The following is an 18,727-nucleotide window of genomic DNA, read 5'->3' as shown; positions in this document are numbered from 1 at the left end:
GCATCGCCTACATGCAGGGAGAGACACAGACTGTCACACGTTCACCCAGCCACTATTTCCTGTGGGACTCTGGCCCAATGGCAGATCACCAGAGAAGACCTCTTACTAGGCTTCTGAGAGAATTTCATGTTTTTTTGTCTTATTTCGCACAGAAGTCATACGCAAATTTAAACCGAACAATTGCCAGAGTGGAGGAGGAAAAGACAGATAAGTGGGTTTCTAATTCAGATCCCAATTGCTGGCAGACTATGAAACAGTAAGTAAATACACACACACACACACACACCCCACTATGCAGCAAGTGCAGGAATCTAGCCATCGTTAACTTTTAAAAGATTCGTTCGAAGTGTGCCTCGGTCTCATTTTAAACTTTGTGGGGTTAGCCTTAGAAATCCCAATTTAAAAGGCAGGTTTTATGCACTATATCATCATTGCACAATGCACTGGGGTGAAGGATGTAGTCTTTCGGGGCAGCTTCCAGACAGTTGCTGTTTTGTGGGTGGGCTTTGATCACAATGAAAGTGGACTCAGCGCTCCTGCACAACAAACCCATTTTCTCAAAAAGCAAACAGACCTTTGGCAGTAAAGAAAGTGATGGGAAATGCCCTGGGAAGTGTGGTGTAACAGTTGTCAAATAATCTCCCTGCATGTTCATGCTGTTGTGGTGCCTCTCCCACCATTTTGAAAATTTCAGCATTGTATTTCAGGCTTGATTATTGTAACTCGCTCTACGCGGGGCTGCCCTTGAAGTTGACCCAGAAACTCCAGCGGGTGCAGAATGCCGTGGTGAGGCTCCTTACGGGGTCCTTGCTGCGGGATCACATTCATCCAGTGCTTTAGCAACTGCACTGGCTCCCGGTGGAGTACAGGGTCAGGTTTAAGGTGCTGGTTTTGACCTTTAAAGCCCTATGCAGCCTAGGACCCATGTACCTACGGGACCACCTCTTCTGGTATGCCCCACAGAGGACCTTAAGGTCGCAACATTTTGGAGGTCCCAGGTCGCAAGGTGGTTAGATTGGTCTTTACTAGGGCCAGGGCCTTTTCATTATTGGCCCCGACTTGGTGGAACACTCTGTCACAAGAGACTAGGGCCCTGCGGGACTTGACATCTTTCCGTAGGGCCTGCAAGACAGAGCTGTTCCGCCTGGCCTTTGGTTTGGACTCAGTCTGACCCTTATGTTTCCCTCCCCTTATGGTTTTGATCTATGGGCTACTTTTAAAATGAGGCTGCATTTTAAATTGCATTTTAACCTGTATTTTAAATTGGTTTCCCCCCCCCCCTCTATTTTTACTGTAATTTTACTGGTGTTAGTCTCCCTGAGCCCAGCTCTGGCCAGGGAGTGCGGGGTATAAATAAATTTTTTTTTATCATCATCATCATCCTCACTATAGCTGGGGGAGAGAGGGTGAATCCTTGTCCTGCAAAGAGGGACTCATCAGGAAGTTTAAAACTTAAATCAGATGTCTTTTGTCCAGTTGTACCTCTGTTGCGAGTCAGTTTCTCAAAGCAAAGTCTGAAAGATCGCTTTCTTCCTTTCCAACAAACAGGGATGTAAAGTTGATCTTCTCCTCAGCAGCTTGCATCAACGGAAGCTTTGTGGAAAAGAGGTAAATGGCAGTCATTTGAGGACCAGTCGTAAGGACACAAGAAGAGCTTGCTGGATGAAGCCAGTAGTCCATCTAGTCTAGCATTTCATTCTCACCGTGGCTACCCAGATTCCTGTGGGAGGCCTGAAACCAGGACCCAAGGGCAACAGCACTTCCCCCGCTTGTGATTCCTGTTGGTGGCGAGGAAAAATAAAATAGGTCTAAAAGTAAAATTTCTGGATGCCAAGATTCATGTTTGGGGCAAGTACTCTGGTGAGAGAACCCCAGCAGAGATTTAAAAATCGCAAAATATGCAGCCAAGTAAAGTTTGGAAATATACGCTGTTAGACATTTAAAAGATGCTCTTGTGAGTTCCAAAATGTCCCTCTTCCCTTAGCATAGAAAAAGACCACACATTTGGTAAGCTTAAAATGGTGTACTTACAAACTCCCCAAAGGTCAGATTCATGTGATTTTCCATACAGCATTCAGAAAAGGTTGCACAGGCAGGAAAACTGAGCTTAGTTACACTGGTGAAAGTTCCTAATTTATTGGTATAGGAATTGGAAAAATAGCTTGTGAGAGCCGTGGAGTCTGAGCTTCGGGCAACCAGCTCAACTTTCTTTACATGCTGAGCTTCTTTGGTAGACTGAAGGGGAACAATAGGTTTGATTACCTTCCTCCCAAGGAGAGGGGGAGTGACCTAACTAAGCCTGGTAGGACAGCTTACTCTATGGCATTAACCCCTTCATGCATTAATTTGACTTAAGCATGTTGGTTAACTGGCATTCAGAGGCATACTGCCTTCAGCAGTGAAGGTAGAACATAGAAATTATAGCTAGTAGCCATCAATATTCCTCTCCTCCATGAATTGTGTCTAATCCGCTTTTAAAGCCACCTACATCCAAACTTATAAACTAGGGAGAATGTGCTAAACACAAAGCTAACTAGAGCCCCTTTCAGATATTCACACCCACATATAGCTGAAAGTTTATGCAGTTTGCACATTTCCACAAACAAGGGAAGGGATTGTGATTGTGATCTGCCTGTTTCTTTCTAGCAGAACAAAACATTTCAGGACACCTCAGGAGGTTGTGGCTGTGGACATGTCCGCTGTGTTACTTTTCCATGAGAAGATTTCTACTAAGCCTAAAGTCTTCACAGCGGTAAGATACGGAATGCAGAGGCAAACAGTGTTTCTTGATTTTTATCCAAAGGCAGTAGTTTCCAAATTAGTAATGTAAGAGCAGACAAGCCTACTTATGACTGTTACAAGGAAACCACTATTACCAAGGTTTTCACAATTTCAGGATGTAGGATAGTATTGGTTTAGTTCTAGGACAGCCTTCTCCAGGCTGGTGCTTCCAGATATTTTAGAATATGGGCCTAGCCAGCATGGCCAGTGGTCTGGGATGATGGGAATTGCAGCCTGGCAACATCCTGAGGGCACCATGTTGGGGAAGCTTGTCTAGGACTGGGATAGCCAACATGGAGAAAAATAATGGTAAGAGCTGAGGCCAAATATCCATTAAATACAAAAAGTACTCTCTCCAACAATTTTGTGTAAGCTTACATTTATAGAAGGTACACACAGTGATAATTCACAGCAGCCAGCAGACTCATCCTAGCTTTGCTGTGTTAATACACCTGCATTGGGACAAGAAACCATTGTCTCAATCCAACCCTAAACTAATAGAATTGAACTTCTTGATGGGTTCTGGGTCTCCCTTTGAAATCCCTTTGGTGAAGAATGTCATCTTTCAGGCTGGCTGCAGAATGACCTGAGAAAGCAAAATATCCCTTTGCTGGTTTCTGAGTTTTGCTGGTTTATTGGGCTAAAGTGACTGAAGACTATGACATGGAACCATAGATTTGTAGAGTTGGATCCCATGCAATGCAGGAATATGCAGTTGTCCCATACGGGGATCAAACCTGCAACCTTGGCATTATCAGCACCACGCTCTAACCAACTGAGCTATCCAGCTGGAATGGTGCACCAAAGACTCTTGGGTCTACCTCTGGTAGTTTATGCTGAAGCAAAATGAAGTTTGTTTCCTTCGTTCTGTTGAATTAAACTTACTACAAAAAAGTAAGCGTTTAACTTTTATATTCTTCCTTCATCTCTTCAAGGTGATAAATGCCCTAAAGATACTCCTGCAGTCTGTCCTTGACTTCCCTGGCTCTCCTGAAGCGCTCAGAGTCTTCCTCATTGTGCCCGTACTCTTACGGAGGGAGGACAGCCAGTCAGATCATCTCCTCCTTGAACTGGCACAAGCCATATGGTTTCGCCCACTGAAAGACAAGCAATTGCTTGGTGAGGCGGGTTCACTAAGCTTGGTAACTTCGCTTCATTCCAGAGGTGGGGAGCATGTTGATGGGCCACACCTTCCATCAGCCCCAGTCAGGCCAGGGCTCAAGGATGCTTGGGGCTACAATTCAACAACATCTGGAGGCTACAGGTTCTCCATCCCTGTTCTAAACGCATTCTGAAAGGGTCTTGAGGAAGTGGGCTTCTGGAAGTTGAGGACTGAGCAGCGCCCAATCTTAAGCTTCAGCATTGCCCTTGTAGAACTCGGCTGGGATGCAGACAGAACCAAAAGAAGTTGGTTCTGGCTCCAACTACTGTTTGGGCTCCCTGCCTTTCACCCTGCCAGTCCCAATGGGCACCAGCCTCCAGTACGTACCTCTCCAGAGCCCTGAGATCTTTTGCGGAGGTCTTGCTTGTGGCCCCACCAATGGGCATGGCCTATTGCGTAGGCAGGGCCTTCTCTGTGGCATCACCCCGTTTGTGGAATTCCCTCCCTATGGAACTACATGCCCTCCAGATGCCCTTTGTATTGTGCATTCGTGATGCTGTCAGGGAGGTCATACGCAGGCCTACTTTCAATACCGTTTGCGCCTGTGAAAGTTTCAGAATGGCCATGTGGCTTCATTTCCCATCAGTGCACATACCCCCTAACTTTCTGTTAAAATCCTTTAACTTTTTCAAACCACAAGTGGTTTATTTTTTCTACTGCTTTTGCTGTTCTGTAACCTCTCCAGAGATGGGACGCGGGTGGCGCTGTGGGTTAAACCACAGAGCCTAGGACTTGCCGATCAGAAGGTCGGCAGTTCGAATCCCCGTGATGGGGTGAGCTCCCGTTGCTCGGTCCCTGCTCCTGCCCACCTAGCAGTTTGAAAGCACATCAAAGTGCAAGTAGATAAATAGGTACCGCTCTGGCGGGAAGGTAAACAGCGTTTCTGTGCGCTGCTCTGGGTCACCAGAAGCAGTTTAGTCATGCTGGCCACATGACCCGGAAGCTGTACACCAGCTCCCTCAGCCAGTAAAGCAAGATGAGCGCCGCAACCCCAGAGTCGGTTACAACTGGATCTAATGGTCACGGGTCCCTTTACCTTTACCTTTTAACCTCTCCAGAGAGCAGTAATGCGCTAGCATTGTGGGAACACCTCAGAAGATAAATCAGAATAAATTTACCACTAATGTGTTATCATCATGCATTGGTCTGGGGAGGCCCAATACTTGTCCCTTTCCATGGTTTGGCATCATCTAAAGACACACCTGTTCTGTCTTTTGGCGTCTGAAAGAAATTCTGTGCCTTTTTATAGTTTTGGGGTTTTTGTCTGCTGCATCATGGAAGTGATTCGGTTGTTGTTTTAAGCAGGTGGTTTTTTAATTTTTTTAGATTTATTGTTGTATTTAGGTATTTAGCTGTGCTGTAAACCACGCTGGGAGGGTGGTCTAGGAATAAAATAAGACAACAAAAGTTTGTTTCTTTACAGAATCTTTGTGGGCCAACCTAGAAATTGCCTTCTTCAAGGATCTGGTGAGCATTTATCAGAGGCTTGCCACTGCCAAGCTGTCTTCTCTCACTGAACATAGAAGATATCCTGAGGAAACACTCCAAGTTGTTTTGCTTCTCCATGTCCTCCGAATGCTTTATGAGGTAGGGAAGCGCTTGAAATGAAGGCGTGAGGCATCACATGCGAGATCTAACTGGTGAAGGGACCAGCTGTAAATGTAAACCAGGGAACCAGGCAGAGGGCCTTCTCGGTAGTGGCACCCACCCATCAGATGCCAAAGAAATAAACAACTATCTGACTTTTAGAAGACATCTGAAGGCAGCCCTGTTTAGGGAAGCTTTTTAATATTTGATGAATTACTGTATTTTAATGTTTCACTGGAAGCCGCCCAGAGTGGCTGGGGAAACCCAGCCAGATGGGCGGGGTATAAATAATAAATTATTATTATTACATTATATTATTATAAACCATGTAAATGGTCCCAGTGTCAGTCCCCAGCATCTCTAGGTGGAGTTGGGGAGATCCTGTCTGGAATTGTGGATGCTGCCTGCTGGGAAATGTTGAAGCAAACAGAGCTAGTCTTGAGTATACACACTGCTGTCTAAACACTGTAAATTGATGAACCATTCACTTGGCACCTCACGGTTCTTTCTCTTCCCCGTGGTGGAAGCAGAGGAGGCTGAGGACCACATCCTGAATCTCTATGGCATACCCCTCCATTAGGAAGTATAGCAGTAAAGTCTTTTAACTTTCCTACTAATAGACACCCTGTGGCATGTCTAGAACAGTCTATGTCTTTAAAAAGCCAGAGGATCTTGCTCAGAATAGCTTCTGCATGGTGGCTACTCCATTTGGTAACCAGCTGCTACCAGGAAATCTTGAGGTGGGGCAGAAACTTCATCCACCACCTTGGAAATGTGAAATCTGAGTTCAGCAGGGGAATCCCTGCTCACGGTGTGAGAATCTACTGCTTTTGGGGGGGTACATTGGTTGGACTTGGAACTAATGTCTTCCCAATAGCTGCACCAACTCTTTGAAACTCCCTACAAAGCTCACCTTACTACAGTGGTACCTCGGGTTGCAGACGCTTCAGGTTACGGACGCTTCAGGTTACAGACTCCGCTAACCCAGAAATAGTACCTCGGGTTAAGAATTTTGCTTCAGGACGAGAACAGAAATTGCGCTGCAGCGGCGGGAGGCCCCATTAGCTAAAGTGGTGCTTCAGGTTAAGAACAGTTTCAGGTTAAAAACTGACCTCCAGAACGAATTAAGTTCTTAACCCAAGGTACCACTGTACATCCATATATTTCCTATATTCTTATGAGTTGGTTAGCTGGTTTTATTTTTGTATTAGTTGAAGCTACTAAGTTATGGTGTCTTTCTTTTGTAATTGGCTAATTTTGGATTTTAACCCTACACTTACAAATGCAGGTAAATTGTAGAAGAAGCTTCAGAATCCAGGAAAGCAACTTCCACATCCCTGAAGTGATAAAAATGCTGGCTCTTCCAGATATTCTTAAAAGAGCTGAGGTAGTTTAACATTCAAGTGTTATGTTACTCTTGCCATCTCGAAGTTGTTTTCCAGTGTATAGAAAAAAGAAAAGTCTCTCTCTCTCTCTCTGGATAAACCAAACTTCCTTTACATCCTCACTAGGAAGTTATATTTTTAAAAAATCAGTAATTGGCAGATGCTTTTTTTGAGAAGGGCAAAAATGAAAGTGCTAATTTTACATTTGGAACAAAATGTATTTAATCTTCACAGAGCATCTGAATGGAGCCATGTTTCCATATTCCCCCTTTCTTCATATTGATTTTTAAATACTTTTATCTCATGTTGTAAATTACTTCTCTGTGTCATTTCAGTTGCTCAGAGAACTCTTCGAGTTCCCTTTTATCTTTGAGATGGAAGTTAAGGTTTTCCTGCATCAAGCAGCATGCAACTCTCTAAAGATGATGGTATGTATACCCCAAAAATATTACATAGCATGTAGGGACGCAAAACACTTAACTACTAGTAACACCAACGTTTGTATCCTCATAGGCAAATTTTGGCATGACCAGTGAACTACTTGTAAGGAGACAACATCTGGTACAGGATACCTGGCAGAGTTTAAGAAATGAATACAGAAATCACCAAGCCCTTAGGGTAAGAAACCAAATTTCATACCTATACTCATGACTGTGGAACATTCATTTAGGTGCACTGTATTTATGATCAAAAGACTGCATACATATTCCTAAATTTTTAGAGGTGAGATCCATGTGGACAATACACTCGCACCTTGTTGGGTCACTAAGCTACTTCTATGGGAACAGAACAGTGGACTTTAGCCAACAGGTATAAAGAAGCATTGCAATTTCATCATAGAATATGCACAAGTGATCACTAAGAAAACTGAGTTGTTAGTCAGGGGTATTGTATACATGAATCCAACTCCTCGAAGGATTCCATCAGTGGTGTCTCCGAAAATTTTTACACATCACTTGGGAAGACAGGTGAACTAATATCAGTGTACTGGAAGAAGCAAAGATCACCAGTGTTGAAGCAATGATTCTTCAACATCAACTTCGTTGGACTGGTCATGTTGTGCGGATGCCTGATGATCGTTTTCCAAAGCAACTACTCTATTCCAAACTTAAAAATGGAAAGTGTAATGCTGGTGGTCAACAAAAGAGGTTTAAAGACTGTCTCAAGGCAAATCTAAAAAAATGTAGTATAAACACTGACAACTGGAAAACACTGGCCTGCGAGCGCTCCAATGGGAGAGCAGCCTTTACCAAAGGTGTCATGGGCTTTGAAGACATTCAAACTCAGGACGAAAGGGAGAAACGTGCTAAGAAGAAGGCACGCTTGGCAAATCCACACCGTGATCAACTCCCGCCCAGAAACCAATGTCCCCACTGTGGAAGGATGTGTGGATCCAGAATTGGCCTCCACAGTCACTTACAGCCTCACTTTTAAAACCGTGTTTATAGAAGACAATCTTACTTGGCTATGAGTGATCACCAGAGAAGAAGATACATGAATAGAATAAAAAGACAGGCAGCCTTCTTTAAAGCAAACTCAAATTACAATACTAAGCAGTGCATTTGTTTTCATGGGTACTTTACCTGCTATTCAATGTCATTTTAATCTACACTAGCTCAGGTGTCAGAATCTCAATTCTGCTGCATGCATGAATCCAAAGATGTACATGTGACAACAGCGCAGCTTTTAAGAGTGAGAGAAACCCCGAGCCTTAGCCATTATCACTATGTTTACTATTAGACAGACAATAACCTGAGAATTCAAGAGTCAGCACACCTGGAGCCATATCTTACAGTATCTAATTCCCGTATGCAAGACTTCTGCCACAGAAATATTTTGCATCTAGAGCACACTCTAGGCCAGGCTTCCTCAAACTCGAACTCGGCCCTCCAGATGTTTTGAGACTACAATTCCCATCACCCCTTACCACTGGTCCTGCTAGCTGGGGATCATGGGAGTTGTAGGCCTAAAAACATCTGGAGGGCCAAATTTGAGGAAGCCTGCTGTAGGCAATGCACTGCTTGTCAGCATTAGGTAACATGTGAACATTATACAGTGGTACCTGGGGTTAGGTACTTAATTCATTCCGGAGGTCCATTCTTAACCTGAAACTGTTTTTAACCTGAAACTGTTTTTAACCTGAAGCACCACTTTAGCTAATGGGGCCTCCTGCTGCTGCCACGCCGCTGGAGCACGATTTCTGTTCTAATCCTGAAGCAAAGTTCTTAACCTGAGGCACTATTTCTGGGTTAGCGGAGTCTGTAACCTGAAGCGTATGTAACCTGAAGCGTATGTAACCCGAGGTACCACTGTACAGCTCTGCAAAGACCTTCCCCCCCCCCCACCCAGGGACCAGAAAGGATGCATGACTGCATCTCCTGTCGCCCCATTCACACAAGCCGACCCCTACAGCAGCTGTCCTCTTCTGAATGTCAGTAAGGAAATGAAGAATGCATGAGATGCTGCAGACACAAGGCTCGCCTGCATCGCTCCCTTAACTGCTTCATCGGTGCAATGTTCTAACAGGCATTTAAACCTTATCCAAGCAAGCTTAGCGCAAACTGCTCCTTGCTGATCATTTCAGAGCCTTGGGACAAAACATTAGCCGTGGATAAAGAAAGCCAAAACTACATTCTTTATTTGACACCCGCTCCCAAAAGAGGCCCGACACACTTCCGAGCCTAACCTAGTTGTGGCGGAAGAGTTTAAGGCCCATCCAGGTCCAAAGGTGGAAGAACACGTAAACTGGGATCGTAACCGGAAGGAGCAGGCTGTAGAAACACAAGCTGCTTGTGCTAGTGCAGCCCTGGGGAAAGTTTTCGTCCACGCTGGCTGAGTAAAACAGACCCGCCAAAGACAAGAGTGGGACGAGCACGGTCATCGTAGGGAGCGACAGGAACATTCTTCCTCCGCTTGCGCTCGTCTTTACGTCCAAAGATGATCGTCTAGGTCTGCCCGGGCTCCTCTTCCTGCTTCTCTTTGCCAATCATCCTTGCAGCCTGGGGTATCATATTAGGAATGCCATCAGTGATGGGGTAGGCAATACCCAGATCTTCGTTAATTAGTTCATTGGTGGATTCTTCATACCTAGTAAATATAAGCAAATACTGCATAGGTCAGACTTACTGCTTTCACTGATGTAAAGTATATTATTATTATTTACAGAAAGGCAAACTCAAAACCAAAACTAAAAATGAGTAAAAACAACCTAAAATGCTCACCAATTATATATCTATATCTGTATCTATCTATCTATCTAGATAGATAAGACAGACATATATATATAGATATAGACGTGAGAATGATCCAACACAACTCCAACACAACTCCATCCCACTAAAATATAACCAGAAAATTAAGGTCCCTAAGCTTGGGTGAATAAAAACATTTTTGCCTGGTGCCTAAAAACAAATAAAGGTAAAGGTAAAGGGACCCCTGACCATTAGGTCCAGTCGCGGATGACTCTGGGCTTGCAGTGCTCATCTCGCTTTATTGGCCGAGGGAGCCGGCGTACAGCTTCCGGGTCATGTGGCCAGCATGACTGGCGAACCAGAGCAGCGCATGGAAACTCCGTTTACCTTCCCGCCAGAGCGGTACCTATTTATCTACTTGCACTTCGTGTTTTTGAACTGCTAGGTTGGCAGGAGCAGGGACCGAGCAACGGGAGCTCACCCCTTCGTGGGGATTCAAACCGCCAACCTTCTGATCGGCAAGTCCTAGACTTTGTGGTGTAGACCACAGCGCCACCTGCGTCCCTCCTAAAAACAGATAATAATGGCAAATGCTAATACTATAGAAAGAACGCATAATGGGCAACTTATTATTCCGATATGTTATGGTCATCATGTTTGGTAAGCCAGCGGCTTACAATTTCACATCTTATAAGAACATTTTCTGCATTTGCTGAAGGCTCCTCCCCCAACAATATGGGGGGTGGGGGAGGTTTGCTGCACTTTCAGAAAGATGCACGTCAGATCAGTTGGGCCTGCCTGTTGCCATGCGCCAACCGAATGTTCTAGAATAGGCATGTCACTGTCGCCTGATTTTACACTGCAGAGAATTAAGTTACCTCTCAGGAAACCTTACCCTTCCCTTTACTGATCTTGTCCTACAGGAGTTCCCAAGAAGCTCCTGACCTTAGCAAAACTATTCTCTTTTGGCCTCAGTTCTCCACCTGCAACATGGAGATGATAACACTGGCCTACCCTGCAGAGCTGTTGTAAGAACTTGCAGCAAGACGGCGCCTGTGAAACGCTACGTCCTTTCTAAAGTGCCATATCCTAACCGCGCATTGCATTGCAGTGCGCGCGCGCGCGCACGTTAACATTTAAGCCAAAGGCGCTCGAGAAATTTATACCAAGAAACAGGACTTTTTGCAGAAATCGATGAAGGGCGGCCTATTAAATCTAATAAATAAGAAAGCAGTAAAAAGGAGGCGAGGGCAAGGTGGAAGGCGCATTGGGAAAGGGAAGGACGCAAGCGGAGAAAGCTATAGGCGACACGGGTTTTAAATTTAAGCGTGGGACCCGGGTTGCAAGAACGTCTGGAAGCAGAATGACAAAGGCCTTTGCAGAGGTGTAGAAATCAACGCAAAGACAGCCGGCTAACCTGAGCGGTTTCTTGGACAAGGGGCACGCGAGGATCTCCAGCAGGCCAGGGTCGAAGGGCGGGCGCTGCTGTCCTTGGGCGCCGCCCGCCTTGTCCTCGCTCTCGGCCGCGGAGCACCACGCGCGCCGGGCCGCTGCTCTCGCCGGTGCCGCTCGCGCCGCCTGCCCCCAGCGCGGAAGGCGAGTCAGGAGCCGGAGCCCGGGCAGGGCTTGCATGATCTGCAGCTGCGCCCTAACGCTGCGCTTCCGTCTCTGCAGCGCCGAGGCCAGCCAGGAAAGGAATCCGGCTTGGGCTGGATCGTTTCCTGGGTCAGGCGATCGCTGCTGCTGTTGTCACATAGGGAGAGAGAGGGAGTCTGCGTAGTAGGTTCCTCGTAGTCGATCGCTGGACTGCTAGGTGGTGCTGAAGGACTGCATACGCTGCATAAGCTGTGGAAACGTTTGTAGAGGACGCGCTTCGGAGGAAAGCGCTGGGCATTTGTGCATTTACTTGCAAGGAAGCTTCGTTGACTTGGAGTAAGATGCACGCAGAAGATCGCGGCTTCTGCATTTGTGAGTTTACTTGCAAGAAAGCTTCGTTGACCTGGAGTAAGACGCGCGCAAGGGATCGTGGCTGCAAATCCCAACGTGGGCTTGCTTTTCAGGAAGCGTCTGGGAACCCCCTGGAACTTCTGAGTAAACGTGCATGCGTTCGACTGGGGCTCTGCCGCCGCCATCCTGTGCATAAACGTGGCAGATCCTAGACGTGTTCCTTCCAAAGTTTGCCCCACTGATTTAAATGGGACTTTCTCCCAGATGTGCAGGGCATTGCAACCATACTTCAAAATGAATGAAGAGAGGGGGACTTACTATTTCTGGGTAAACAAACCTAGAACTGGGTTGCGTGGTCGTTTCAGAGGCTGGGATCCTCAATACGCGAGTAGCTAGAGCCAAGGATTGCAGCTTTGCATGGGAGCAAGTCCTTCTGATATGAGTGGGGCTTATTCTGAGTAAACCTTTGTACGATCAGATAGCACAATTTATGCAAAATCGATTTAATCCATGAATGGGGAAGTAGTGTCCCTCCAGATGTGGTTGGATCCCAATTCACATCAGCCATAGCTTGCAAGGTCATTGGTTTGGATTATGGGAATTTTTGGAGCCATGCTTTCCGCATCCCTGAAATCAGTCAAGCCTCTTCCGATTTCAGCTAGCTTAAGGGGAGTTGCGACAATTCAGACACAGTTTTACTTCTGTGCAGTAGTCCTGCACCCCACTCTGTCACAGGAGGTGCAGCTAATTGGTAAAAAAGTTTTTTTACCAAGTTATTTTGCTAAGATGGCTGCAGCCATTCCTGGATTGAGAAAGCTGGACCACCTTTGTCCATGCATTGGTCACCTCAAAGTTTGGTTACTCTGCAAGACACTCTGTGCAGCTGCCCTTGAGGTTGGTTTGGAGGCCACAGCTGCTGCAGAACAGGGTAGCTACAGATGGCTGTGCAAGCAAACGACTGCCAACGTATAACACCTTGCTCACGGGATTTGTTCAGGCTGCCAGGTGAAGTTCAGGGATGTTCACCCAAACGCAGAAGGCCCTTTACAGGTCAGGACCAGATTATTTACGCAAACCTTATCCCTTGCATACCCAGTAGGTCACTGCAGTCTGTGGGGGAGCTTCTTTTGCAATTCCAAAGCTTTCAGTAGCTCAGGCTTCCAGTGTTTCTGCCCTGAGATACAACAGGTGCCCACTTTCTGCACTTCCTAGAATTGTAGAGTTGGAAGAAGAAATTGAATAATTTTTGCCCTGGTGAGCTTTCACAGCTGGATTTCTGCAATGGATGTCTACTATGTATTTTTTTTAAAAAAAATACTGTTTTCTGTGTTTTTAGTGGGGGTTTTTTTTACTGGTTTATTACATCTTGTACATTGCCTTGAGAGGTATATGTGTGAGTGTAAGATGATAAATTAAAGAGGCTCTAATTGTGATGGACCACATAAAGCTGTTAGTAACACTTGAATTCGACAAAGAAATACTGCCCACATTCAGTCTTTGTAAGAGAACCACTCCTACAAATTGCATATAAATAATTTTCTGGCTCCGCCCTCCTCCAGGTGCATTTTGTAGGTGAACCAGGGATTGATGAGGGTGGGCCATCCCAGGAGTTCTTCACCATCATCAGTAGGGACCTTTGTGCTCCAGAAGAACAGATATTCAGGCACTTCGAAGAATCACATCTGATTTGGTTCTCCCACCAGGTAGGTATGGTTGCATTTCCATGATGTGCTTAATTTATGTTGCGTCCCCAACGTAGAGTTTTTCTGCAGGGTCAGATCTCAAGGCCCATCTGTTCCAGAACTGTGTTTCCAACCACGGCTATGCAGATGCCTCTGGGGCCTCAGGAGCAGGGCTTGAAGGCAATAGCCATTCCTTGTTATTTCTTCCTACATCTGGTACTTACAGATATACTGCCCCTGTCAGCGGAGCTTCCATTTAGCTAAGATAGATAATAGCCTTTGAGAGGTGTAAATTTATCTACTTGCACTTTGACGTGCTTCCGAACTGCTAGGTTGGCAGGAGCAGGGACCGAGCAACGAGCGCTCACCCCGTCACAGGGATTCGAACTGCCAACCTTCTGATCGGCAAGCCCTAGGCTCTGTGGTTTAACCCACAGCGCCACCCACGTGCCTTGAGAGATGTATCCCTCCTGAATTTGCTACCACTTTTCAGGTCATCACATGGCGGAAAGAATAATGCTTCTCTTATACTGCAATTGGCTTCCTAAGTCTATTTTTCTTTTCTTTTCTGAACTGCAGTTTATCACCTAGCCCAGGGGCCAGCAAACTTTTTCAGTAGAGGGCCAGTCCACTGTCACTCAGAACTTTGGGGGGACGAACGGACTATATTTTGGAGGGGGGAAATGAACAAATTCCTATGCCCCACAAATAACCCAGAGATGCAATTTAAATAAAATCACACATTCTACTCCTGTAAATACATGCTGATTCCTGGACCATCCGCGGGCCAGATTTAGAAGGCAATTGGGCCGGATCCAGCCCCCGGCCCCTAGTTTGCCTACTCATGACCTAGCCTGTATTACCATATGTCATTGTCAAATGAGGGCATATGCGAAGGGATTGTGTCTGCACAGGATCCAGATTTCAGAGCACCAGTGTTGCGCACAAATCCAGACTAGGCATGATATTATGAGCCCAGCTGCTTCCATAGCTACTTCTCAGTGGCATCTAGTTCCAGGGATGCAAGCCAAGTTTCATCATCCTCAACCATTGGCCAGGTTAGATGGGGCAGGTGGGATTTGGAACCCCCACACCATCTGGGGGGGATATAGGTTCCACATCTTTGACCTAATCTGCATTTTCCAATACATGCATATTTATTTTTTTTTCAAATTAGGTACCAGCGCAGGAAGACATATATTTTCTAATCGGGAAGCTGTTTGGGATGGCTCTCTATAATATGAAGATAGCTGCTTTCCCTTTTCCCCTTGCTCTGTTCAAGAAGATGGCAAACATTCAGCCAACCCTGGAAGATTTAAAAGAGCTGTCTCCTGTAGTAGGAAGGTATGGAATATTCTGCATGTCCATGTGAAATCGCATTGTGAAGAAGTACCCTTCCTTGTTTCATTATCAGAATTGCAGGGTTTACTCGAGGGGTGACTAACCTGTGTTTCTTCAGAGGCAGTTGGACTCCAGCCCAGCCAGTATGACCAGTGGCCAGGACTGACCAATTCGCATTAGGAGGAACACGGGTTATTCACTCTTGGGTTAGATAGACCTTATACAGTGGTACCTCGGGATGCGAACGGGATCCATTCCGGAGCCCCATTCACATCCTGAACATAACGTAAGACGTGACAGTGTGTCTGCGCGTGCGCGGGTCTCATTTAGTCACTTCCATGCATGCGCATGACGTCATTTTGACTGCGCATGCGCGAGCGGCGAAACCCGGAAGTAACACGCTCCGTTACTTCCGGGTCGCCGTGGAGCGCAACCTGAACGTGCTCAACCTGAAGCGTATTTATCCCGAGGTATGACAGTATGTTGAAATCCTTTTTTTGCATAGTGGGGCATAGACTACAACTACAGTTTTAAACTCGCTTATTTGGAGGGCTGCAATCTGAACCCCATTTCCTTGGGAGGGTAAATTCAGTAGGACGTTTGGTTAGGACTGTGCTAAAAATTCCCTTCAAATCAGTCGGAGTATATGTCAGCAAATACATTTAGGATTGGAGCCATTGTATTTCCCCTTTTCTCTTTTACCCATTAGTAATCTTCAGGCAGTCTTGGATGAAGATTATGAAGATGTCATTGAAAACATGATGTTGGATTTCACAGTAAGAGATGCTGATAATCTTCTAACAATCCCTATGTTTCTCCCATGCACATGCGGGCAAAGCACATTTCCTTTTTTTGTGGCTGAACGGATAGTTTTTTCATTCATTAACAACAACAAAAAAATTGACCCTACTTTCCCGCTCTGAAACATACAAACCATGCAATAAACATTACAAATCATAACAGTAAAAGTACCTGTAATCTAACGGTACTAAAACAGAACGGTAGAACACTTTTTATGAAACCCAACTTTACAGGATAAAGGTTGCGGGTGTCAATTAAAAGCTCAGATCACTAGAATATTGGGAGTCTAAAGTGGGGTGAAGGAGCATTTTGCTATTGAGTGTCATAATCTCGTAATCTATTCGGGGTTGTACCTGAGCCAAAAGTTGGATGGCTACCCCATTTTCTCTATTTTTCCTACCCCCTTTTCTATCTCTGTCACCCCCTTTCCCATTACGAGATTAGCCCAAGGGTTGCATGCTGCCACATCTTCTGCCTAAAAGACAATAACAATGGTCCTGAGATGGGCATGGAATTCCAAAATGAGGGTGCCACCACAAACAAAGCCCTCCTTTCATTTGCCCCCTCTCAGAAGGTGACCTGCATTCCCAGGCAACCCAGTGGAGGAGAAGGCAGTCCTACAAACTGCTTACGTGCCTTTACACAGCACCCAGCTTTCAAAATAAAAGAACGGAATGGCTTAACGACACACGTTTGTTTGTTGTATCCCTTTTTAGATAACAGAAGAACATGATGGATCCATAGTTGACGTTGAACTGAAAGAAAATGGTGCGAACGTTCCGGTTACCAAGTGCAACAGGCAAGATTTGTTAAGCCCTCTCCACCCCACCCTGTTTTTAATCAGTTATGTTTGAACAGAACTATGTGTTGCAATGAAAGCTCTGGGTTCTTAGTCCTGTATTTCCCTTTTAATGCTAATGGAGGGTTATCTGGAGGTGGCCAGAATGAATCTGGGTATGTGTGTTGCTCAGCCCTTCCCTTCTTCGTTGATCCCCCCCCCCCCGAAAATGCTCCTGCTGGAATGTTTCCTTCCACCCCTCCAAAATCACTAGGGAGACTGGCTGCCAGCTGTCTTGGGGGATTTGCAGAAGAGAATTGGCGAGCTCGGGACTGGTTAAGCACCCCTCTTTCCTTTCCACCAGTGCTCCCCCGTAACTGGAAACCAGACATTTGTCGATACCAAATCACAATACAACAACATAAATGCTCTTAGATACCTTTCAGGGGTCAAAGCTTTGTTTCAGCAAAGTCAGTGGCTAACTCGGATCTTTGGTTGGGAGAGGGGGGAAAGCAACCATGTTTAGTCCCGGGGTTTAAATCACCTTTCTGCTAAATATGCTAGGTAATGTTGTCGTGAGATTTTGCTATCCTCTGTGGCTCCTTTGAGCTTGAAAAGCTCCAGAGATGGTACCTGGTACCTTTGCCAGAGGGGGAAAAGCATAGGTCAAGGTCCTAGGGTCATACATATGGAAAAACATAATAATCACGGATGTTGGACCATATGGCTGATACTCATGCATGCTTATCGTAACCCACTGTTACAAATTGTCCATGGTTTCACTGGCTCCAGGATGGCTGCTAGAGGAGAAAAGGCTGAGGAAGCCATGAGCAAATCTTAAATGGAAATTTTTCAAGACTTTCAAACTTCACACTCTTTTTAGGGGAAGGGGGCATGGAGACCTGGAATGCCCCCATCTGACATTCCAACAAACAGGTGACATGGTTGTAGCAATAATAATACTTAGCAGTTATAGAATTTTTTCAGGTGCCTACCCCAACTCACATAAATTGCCTTCTGTATTCTTGGCAACAACCCTCTAAACTTGTGTCAGTATTATCTCCTCTGATTTATGGGAAGCTGAGAGAGTGGTTTTCCCAAGGATACCCAGTAATTTAACAGCAAGGGCACAATTCAAACCAGGGACTTTCCAATTCCCAGCTCAGCCTCTTCGGCTGCTGTTCTGTGCCAACTTATCTGAAGTTGGCACCATTGAATTCAGTGGGACTTAGTTCTGAGTAGACATGCTTAGGTTTGAGCCGAGAGCTGATCTCACCAGATAGTATGGGCACTGCTGCTTTCTGCAGACTCCCTAAAAGTACTTTCTTCAAAAGTTAAGAACTCAAGTTACACTGCTTATCTGTTTCATGATCTGGCGAGAGTTTATTTCGATACTTTTACATCTGTATGTATAGACCACTTTGGGTCCTTCACAGAAAATCAGGCTATAAATATAGTAAATAAATGAACCGCATTAATCTATTTCCAGGAAAGAATACGTTGATGCTTACGTGAACTACATGTTCAGTACTTCAGTAGAAAAGCAGTTTGGGGACTTTGTGCGTGGATTTAAAACAGGCTGCCCAAATGAAATTTGGAAAATATTTCTTCCTGCTGAGCTCCGTGTTGTTCTCCTTGGACATACAGAATACGACTGGGAACAGCTAGAAAAGGTAAAACATAAATTTACCCAGGGCTCAATTGACTACTGGGTGAAATATGCCAAAGGAAAGGGGTGGGGATACCCTGACACTGTTATGATTTGTTTTTGTGGTTCTGCATAATTTTACTTATGTACATTGTTTAGAGGTATTAATTATTTTACTGAAATTGTGGGATTTGTTATTCTTAGTAGTTGTAGTAGTTTTGTCCAATTGTGAATGTAGAATTTGTATTATATTGTATTGTATTTTTTAAATCAATTCATTTGGCTGGGATTTAGTAACAGCTTTAGAGATTTCGGGTGAAATATGAAGAGATATATAAAGTAGCTAAATATTTAAAAAAGGCAAAATAAAGCGAATGTGTGGAGCAGCCCTCAGATTCCCTGCACAAAGTCATAAGGGGGACTG

At 45.2% G+C, this 18,727-nt stretch overlaps 3 protein-coding genes across 5 annotated transcripts in view; 1 reads left to right on the top strand and 2 right to left on the bottom strand.

The window, feature by feature from the left end:
* LOC310742155 (E3 ISG15--protein ligase HERC5-like) overlaps positions 1–18,727 on the top strand; it is a 35,478-nt gene that overhangs the window by 14,605 nt on the left and 2,146 nt on the right. For 2 of the 3 annotated variants that reach the window (XM_083571120.1, XM_083571119.1), the window contains exons 9-21: positions 153–256; positions 1,549–1,608; positions 2,647–2,752; positions 3,717–3,900; positions 5,367–5,530; positions 6,819–6,917; positions 7,251–7,343; positions 7,429–7,533; positions 13,613–13,756; positions 14,913–15,079; positions 15,786–15,852; positions 16,594–16,676; positions 18,145–18,328. In XM_083571120.1, coding sequence (XP_083427246.1) covers positions 153–256; positions 1,549–1,608; positions 2,647–2,752; positions 3,717–3,900; positions 5,367–5,530; positions 6,819–6,917; positions 7,251–7,343; positions 7,429–7,533; positions 13,613–13,756; positions 14,913–15,079; positions 15,786–15,852; positions 16,594–16,676; positions 18,145–18,328 — 1,560 coding nt within the window. The remainder of the gene's footprint in view (positions 1–152; positions 257–1,548; positions 1,609–2,646; positions 2,753–3,716; positions 3,901–5,366; positions 5,531–6,818; positions 6,918–7,250; positions 7,344–7,428; positions 7,534–13,612; positions 13,757–14,912; positions 15,080–15,785; positions 15,853–16,593; positions 16,677–18,144; positions 18,329–18,727) is intronic. The other variant, XM_083571121.1, reaches the window with a different exon arrangement.
* On the bottom strand, positions 9,528–9,817 carry PIGY (phosphatidylinositol glycan anchor biosynthesis class Y; the record flags this gene model as incomplete). Its single annotated transcript, XM_083572044.1, has 1 exon — positions 9,528–9,817. One exon carries the CDS (start codon positions 9,815–9,817, stop codon positions 9,602–9,604), a length of 216 nt encoding a protein of 71 aa, XP_083428170.1. The 3' UTR covers positions 9,528–9,601.
* On the bottom strand, positions 9,528–11,838 carry PYURF (PIGY upstream open reading frame). Its single transcript, XM_083572030.1, has 2 exons — positions 11,524–11,838; positions 9,528–10,002 (listed from the first exon to the last, which is right to left on the bottom strand). The coding sequence occupies exons 1-2, from the start codon at positions 11,736–11,738 to the stop codon at positions 9,861–9,863; spliced, it is 357 nt and encodes a 118-aa protein (XP_083428156.1). The 5' UTR covers positions 11,739–11,838; the 3' UTR covers positions 9,528–9,860.

Source organism: Podarcis filfolensis (assembly GCF_964270895.1).
Source record: "Podarcis filfolensis genome assembly, chromosome: 9".
NCBI lineage: Eukaryota > Metazoa > Chordata > Lepidosauria > Squamata > Lacertidae > Podarcis > Podarcis filfolensis.
Note: the sequence above shows the minus strand (reverse complement) of the source record. Positions and strands in the feature narration are given on the sequence as shown.

Excerpts from the sequence above, each read along its gene's own strand:
- PYURF (XM_083572030.1), bottom strand. The coding sequence starts at position 11,738 with ATGCAAGCCCTGCCCGGGCTCCGGCTCCTGACTCGCCTTCCGCGCTGG. Across the intron at positions 10,003-11,523 it reads TTGTCCAAGAAACCGCTCAG|GTATGAAGAATCCACCAATG; the intron begins GTTAGCCGGCTG and ends TATATTTACTAG.